The sequence below is a fragment of the Oncorhynchus mykiss genome, chromosome 5 (genome assembly GCF_057628025.1).
Source record: "Oncorhynchus mykiss isolate SJ-2025 chromosome 5, ASM5762802v1, whole genome shotgun sequence".
NCBI classification, from domain to species: domain Eukaryota; kingdom Metazoa; phylum Chordata; class Actinopteri; order Salmoniformes; family Salmonidae; genus Oncorhynchus; species Oncorhynchus mykiss.
In genome coordinates, this window is record NC_143026.1 from 15,072,520 (window position 1) to 15,080,000 (window position 7,481).

General features: G+C 41.7%; 1 protein-coding gene across 10 annotated transcripts in view; it reads left to right on the forward strand.

Moving 5' to 3' along the window:
• The first annotated feature begins 2,168 nt into the window (after positions 1–2,168).
• sh3glb2b (SH3-domain GRB2-like endophilin B2b) overlaps positions 2,169–7,481 on the forward strand; it is a 51,680-nt gene continuing 46,367 nt past the window's right edge. For 7 of the 10 annotated variants that reach the window (XM_090233835.1, XM_090233836.1, XM_021601830.3 and 4 more), the window contains exons 1-2: positions 2,173–2,350; positions 7,077–7,218. In XM_090233835.1, the coding sequence (XP_090089961.1) occupies positions 2,288–2,350; positions 7,077–7,218 (205 nt within the window). In that variant the 5' untranslated portion in view covers positions 2,173–2,287. Of the gene's footprint in view, positions 2,351–7,076; positions 7,219–7,481 lie in introns of all 10 variants that reach the window. The other 3 variants (XM_036976869.2, XM_090233839.1, XM_021601841.3) reach the window with 2 other exon arrangements.

Consider the following 7,481-nt stretch of genomic DNA (forward strand, 5'->3'; position numbering starts at 1 on the left):
TATACCTGCTGCTGAAATGTAGTGATCTCTCTCCTCTGGCAATGGCCCACTCCTACAGACACACACGCAACACACGCAGACACGCACTGAAGGATCATTCTGATAATGGCTGACGTAGATTTTTAAGTGATTGGTAATATTTAAATTATCATGAATTACATGAACAAAGTCATTAAACTAATTTCCATAACTTTTCATGACCTCACAAACCCTAATTTTACCATTTGGAACAGCGCATCATGCGCATTTAGGCTGGAACATTTTCAATGTGTGCAATCTTGAACAGCCTACTGTCACGCATAGATTCACAGACTAGCGGCAAATAAACTTGAACAAAGCAGAATCAGGAAATGAATGCCCACTCTCCATTGCTATTCAATGCAGATCCCACCTTCATTCCGCTTTGGTCAACCTTTTTTGCCTCGGTGTGTGAACCTGTGCCGGCAATAGGCTACTTTGTTTTATAGAGGAGCCGGCATGCACCTCAAAACATTTAAGATGCCGGTACGACGCTCCGGACAGCTCCGGCCCAAGTCAAGCAATGGTTACGAATTCCAATTTGTTGTGGCTAGTGTTAGCTAGGTGGCTAATGCTAACGTTAACTAGCTGGTTAACGTTAGCTAGGTTACAGGTTAGGGCTTAAGGTTAGGGTTAAAGTAGCTAATTAGCTAAAATACTAAAGTTGTCCGCGATGAGATTCAAAAACGCAAGATAGGTAGCTAGACATTCATGTTGAATGGACACCCACCCATCCAACCACCTTACCGTACCTTAATCCAAGTCTAAGCAGCTGGGGGGGGGGGGGGGGGAATTGTTTTAAGATGGTCATACTGTGTATCATTTAGTTATTTGATTTAGATTTTATGACCCCTTTAGATATCCGCCCCAAAAATTACAAAATGATTTGATAAAAATATTGAATTTGGCCTTTACTACTATAGCCCATAGAAACACATTGTATAATACATTCATAAATGCCAAAAAAGACAGTAAAAAATACATCATCATAAGGAATATGGTTTTGAAGTTTCTGTCCTATAGACCCCTTTCCAGTACACGACACTGACGTTAGGCGAGACTCTAGGCTGCAATAAGAAAGCCATTGCCATTTGCACCCATTCAACATAGCCTAGATTTAAGTTTTATTATAAAATAACTTTTTGGTGTTCTCATATGCTTACAATGATGTTCTGATTATTGCATGAACAGTCGCTAAGATTATATTTGGTTGTGATCTTTGCAAAATAACTATTTTGGATGCAACGGTTGTTAGCTAGAATGCTAACACTCATTGACATAGATGTAGCAAAAGCTAGCCAAAGAGACATTTTACTGGTTGAAGTTGAAGTGTTTTCTATGTATAATGCAGTTGATTTGCGATGATGACACAAACATTAAATTAAGCAGAACATTCATATGAGCCTTAAAATCCAATTATAATCCAAAAGTAGTGTGAAATGCACTCATGAGCAACATGTAAATAGAGGCTTTTTCTGCTGGCGTTTTATAAGAACTCCCCTGTGTTCTTCCACCAACTTGCATGCATCCCCCTCGTGCGGCAATGTTTGCAAACACAGAAAGAGGTCTATATCTAGGAGATATAAGAAAGCCCAGGAAATATATATATACATTTTTTTATCTGGATTTTTTGGACACATATTTAACCCTTTATTTTTGTTGGTACAAAACTACTGTACCTCCATACTTCCATTTGTTTGTATGGGCTACCTTCAAACAAGTTCTGTGACACTTGTGAGGGTCGTAGAATAAAACGGAGAACACCATCTTGTTATTGAGTCATTTGTTGACCGCTAGGATGCTACAGACGTTTTCGTGAGAAGACCGATTTGCGGGATGTGTCATGTTCTGACATACACCGCTGTAGCTCAGCCACCTCCCATCGTACAGTAGATGCAGAAGGCCGACATAAGTGGATGCAATGGATTGAGCTGCAGCCCAAATAAAAAAAACTTGATATCTCTAGTTTAAACTGACGGATTTTGATGGGGATTTTTAAAATTATGTCAGTTAGATTCACGGTCAATAGACTCAAGATTTCTTAAGTAACTTTCTGTCTTCTGTAACCATACCAAACGTAACATATCATACTAATTTGAGAACAGGCTGTGCGTTTGTGTACTGCATCATCCCGGATTTACATTTACTATGTTACATCTAGTCTGAGACCAGGCTGTGCGTTTGTGTACTACATCATCGCATCTGCGCGACAAGACTCCCTTTGCAGGGGACAGTAACAAGCCGAATAAGCGGTGCACACACTGATACGATGGATTTCAATCTCAAAAAGCTTACTTCTGATGCAGGAGTCTTCTTCACTCGTGCAGTCCAGGTATTTAGTAAATGTGTTGTTTGAAATCCCATGAATAATTGTTTTTGTCGTGCTCTGACCGAGGTGCGTAGTCTGTAATTATCTTATTTCGAAACGGATTGTAATGGGTCGTCTTTCTCATATAACGCTGCAAACACCAAATATAAACGGTTACTTCAGAAATATTTAAGAATAGGGAATGTTTTTCGTTTAGGTTTTTCTCACCGTTAACGTCATTGTAAGCCGATAATTCTGGTTAAGCCCTTCTCCATTATTTATGTCTGTTTTCGACCGTAGCGCCGAGGGGTGCATGTGACGGTCACCAGGATACGGGGCGGCGACTCCTCTAACCGCTACTTAACACTCCTGTCAGAGAATTGTAGGGCTAGGCTACTAGACCTGTCTGCCATACATTTCTATGCATCATGCTACTGGTTGTCATTGCAGTCCTCACTGAAAAAAGGCGACATTTGTTGTATTATGCTGTATTGAGTTTGGGACTAATAATGGTATGTGTAGCAGCCTATGTCTTATTCCTCAGTCATTGGTCCTATTCTAATCATAGGATTGACCTGTTTCCCTGTCATCCGGCAGTAGTAGTACAGTAGTTTAGCGATTAGAGAGGCGAGCCCGGAGGGTTGCCAAATTGAATCCAGGGACCGAAGGGTATCAAATCCTAGATGCCATTGCCTGCAATTGTGCCCTTGACCAAGGCATTTAACCCCCCCACAACAACAGCCAACCACCTGTGGAGTCCAACCACCTGTGGTAAATTCAATTGATTGGACATGATTTGAATAGACACACACCTGTCTATATAAGGTCCCACAGTTGACAGTGCATGTCAGAGCAAACACCAAGCCATTAGGTCGAAGGAATTGGCCGTAGAGTGCCGAGACAGAATTGTGTCGAGGCACAGATCTGGGGAAGGGTACCAAAACATTTATGCAACATTGAAGGTCCCCAAGAACACAGTGACCTCCATCATTCTTAAATGGAGAAGTTTGGAACCACCAAGACTCTTCCTAGAGCTTGCCGCCTGGCCAAACTGAGCAATCGGAGGGGAGAAGGGTGACCAAGAACCTGATAGTCACTCTGATAAAGCTCCAGAGTTCCTCTGCGGAGATGGGAGAACCTTCCAGAAGGTCAACCATCTGTGCAGTACTCCACCAATCAGGCCTTTTATGGTAGAGACTGAAATCACTCCTCAGTAAAAGGCACATGACCGCCGCTTGGAGTTTGCCAAAAGCCTTTTGGCACCTAAAGGACTAAGACAATGAGAAAAAAGATTCTCTGATCTGATAAAACCAAGATTGAACTCTTTGGCCTGAATGCCAAGTGTCACATCTGGAGAACCTGGCACCATCTCTATGGTGAAGTGTGGGGGCGGCATTATGCTGTGGAGATGTTTTTCAGCGGCAGGGACTAGTCAGGATCAAGGGAAAGATAAAAGGATTAAAGTACAGAGAGATCCTTGATGAAAACTTGCTCCAGAGCGCTCAGGACCTCAGACTGGGGTAACGGTTCACCTTCCAACAGGACAAAGACCCTAAGCACACAGCCAAGACAATGAAGGAGTGGATTTGGGACAGGTCTCTGAATGTCCTTGAGTGGCCTAGCCAGAGCCCGGACTTGAACCCGATCAAACATCTCTGGAGAGACCTGAAAATAGCTGTGCAGCGACGCTCCCCATCCAACAGCTTGAAAGGATCTGCAGAAAAGAATGGGAGAAACTCCCCCAAATACAGGTGTGCCAAGCTTGTAGCATTATACTCAAGGCTGTAATCGCTGCCAAAGGTGCTTCAACAAAGTACTGAGTAAAGGGTCTGAATACTTATGGAAATTTGATATTTTTTTAAACCATTTGGCAAATTTCTAAAAACATGTTTTTGCTTTGTCATTTTGGGGTATTGTGTGTAGAATGATGAGGAAAAGCAACAATTTAATATGTTTTAGAGTAAGGCTGTAACGTAACAAAATGTGGAAAAGTCAAGGTGTCTGAATACTTTCTGAATGCACTGTACATATACACTGAGTGGACAAAACATTAAGGATGCCTGCTCTTTCCATGACATAGACTGACCATGTGAAATCAATAATCCCTTATTGATGTCAATTGTTAAATCCTCTTCAATCTGTCTACATGAAGGGGAGGAGACGGGTTAAAAAACATTTTTTTTTAAAAGCTTGAGCGTTGTTCACGCTCAACATGTGTGTGCCAGCATCCCTGTGTGGAATGTTTTCAGCACATTACCTTGTTTAGTCCATGCACTGAAGAATTTAGGCTGTTCTGGGGGCAAAATGAGGGAGGGGGGGGCCTGCGCAACTCAACATTAGGAAGGTGTTCTTAATGTTTAGTACACTGTGTATGTGGGTCTTTTCGAGGGGTTGGGTTAAGTTAAATTTCAGTTGGACCTTCTGTGCAATTTACCATTAAACCGATCCCACTGTGTAGCTCAGTTGGTAGAGCATGGCTGTTGCAGTGCCAGGGTTGTGAGTTAGATTATAAAAAAGTTTAAAAAAAAATGTGTGTTTAAATGACAAAAATGTTAAAAAATATTATCATTAGGCCTATCCACAACAGGACTAGTATGCTACCACTCTCAGTACTTTTTCAACTTGGAGTGGTATAAAGCAGGCCTATTTGGAATTTAGTGTTTCACTGGCTTCTAGGAATTGGATGTTTTCACAGGGTTTACATGACTGCCAGTGGATTGAATTGCCTGCAATGTAGGTTTTCAATGGTCAAACAAGTCCACACTGTACAGGTTTTGGTAAAGCAAGTGAACAATACAGCATCATGTGATACCACGAGTATGAGAGAATATTTATTTTTACTGCTCTAATTACAATGGTAACCAGTTTATAATTGCAATAAGGCACTTCAGGTTTGTGGTATATGGCCAATATACCACGCTAAGAACTGTATCCAGGTACTCTTAGCCATGGTATATTGGCCATATATCACACCCCCCCATGCCTCATTGCTTAAATATTATACCCTCCCTGTTATTGTAATGGTGGTATGATATTTCTGCTTCTGTAACTTTCTCACTTATCATTATCCATGATTCACTCAGGACTATCCATAATCATGGTAGCATCCACATTAATGTAGAAGTGTTTAGAAACGTTATATTCTTATTTACAATCAAATTGACTCCAAAATAATACAATACATTACTTACCATTCATTTCTGTTAGACACAAAATAATCTGAAACACAACCAAAACAAACAGCAAATGCATCCAACAAGTTTGTACAGTCACAAGCTTGATGTAATCATTGCATGCTAGGAATATGGGACTAAATACTAAACTTTGGACTACTTTGATACACATATAAGTGAATTGGTCCCAAATCTTTTTGTCCCCTGAAATGAAGGGACTATGTACAAAAAGGGCTGTAATTTCTAAACGTTTTGCACGATAGGGATGAAAAAACCCTCAAGTTAAAGCTGACAGTCTGTACTTCATAGTCATTGTATCATTCAAATCCAAAGTGCTGGAGTACAGAGCCAAAACAATATGTCACTGTCACAATACTTTTAGAGCTCACTTTAGATGGCTAGTAGTAGTATCAGCTTTTTACTGTGTGAAATGCAAGGGGCAGGCTTTCTCCACGAATCAGTGACTGTGATTCAACCTAAAGTGCAGGGTCACTCGAGGAAACAGATGTTTCACTCCCACCAGTCACCTCTGTTGACGACCACATGTGATCCCCAAACAGGAAAATATGGCCAAATATTACCATTCCGTAAGAATGGTAATCACTGAAGCATTATCCTATGTTTGGATGATTTGGATTTGGGTTACCAGTGACAGCCATTGTAACAGCCCTTTTATGCCATTTCCAGCTCCCGTCTTCACATGCCAAAAATCCCCCTGTGAGAAATAAACCTTACCGCACCAATTCATAGAAAGAAAGTGTGATGTAGTCCTACTGTGCTGTGAGACTAGCTCTGTGGCTGATGGCAAACCACATTATGCACTTAGTAGCCAGTAGCCCAAAAAATATAGATTTTGAAATGGCTTGATATTGTCAGCACATTATTAGGGATGTGGTTGTAGTACTTTTTAGGAGTAGATATGGCATGTATTTCAATGTACTGCGTATGAAATGGGTTGGGTGTTATATTCACGCCAGATAAGGTGGTATTTCAAGCAAAGGTACATTTTATTATAGCCTTATGATAGGCTTCTTCTTCTTGTTGCCATTTTGTAGTGGAGCAGAAGTGAAAGTCTTCAAGTGATTGGTTAATCATGAGTCATAATGAGGGAGCTCAAGACGTCTTGTGATGCCAGGTGGAATGAGGGAGCTCAAGACATCTTGTGATGCCGGATGGACTACCAGTGTGGCTGCTGCACAATTATAGAGCAGTCACTCAGGGAGCTTCTGCGCTCTGCTATCCTCACAGTTCTCTCTCTGTCTGTTCCGCTCCTCCCTCCCTCCACCCACACAGACACAACGTGGTGGTTGAGCTTGGGTTCATTTTGTAGCTTAGCTTTGTGTTGTAGTTCGAGAGGTTAGGCTTAGAGGGCCTTAGCAGTCACAAGCTGCTCAAAATGGGCGGAAACATTTCAGAGCCAGACAGAACCGTTTCGGCTGGTCACAATTTGCCCAGCTGCCACTGACTTACAGAACAATGTTGTTTTTTTGCCAGTCATAACGTATACTGTCTTCGCCTACATTATTTAGGTGTATGTTTTTGTCAGAAAATATGATTTATTCCTTTTTGTCTCCAAGTTCACAGAAGAGAAGTTGGGCTCTGCGGAGAAGACTGAGCTCGATACCCACTTGGAGAATCTGATCGCCCGGGCCGACTGCACCAAGAACTGGACTGAGAAGATCTTCAGGCAAACAGAGGTCTTGTTGCAGCCCAATCCAAGTAAGACCCAGTCCTAAAGCAACATATAGCTGGGTCCCAGACTTGTTTGTGCTGTCTGGTCAACTCCCATGGTTATTGCCACTGCCAAACAAGACAGCACAAACAGATCTGGGACCAGGCTGAAAGGAGCCTTCATGGTGATGCCATTCTATTTGTGTTTTGGGTTCTGAGCCCTAGCTAGTGTTTTTCTTTGGCTGTGTTTTGCTTACATGCATATGTCCAAAGAAGTTATATTGAAGTATATAGTACTTTGTGGCACTGGT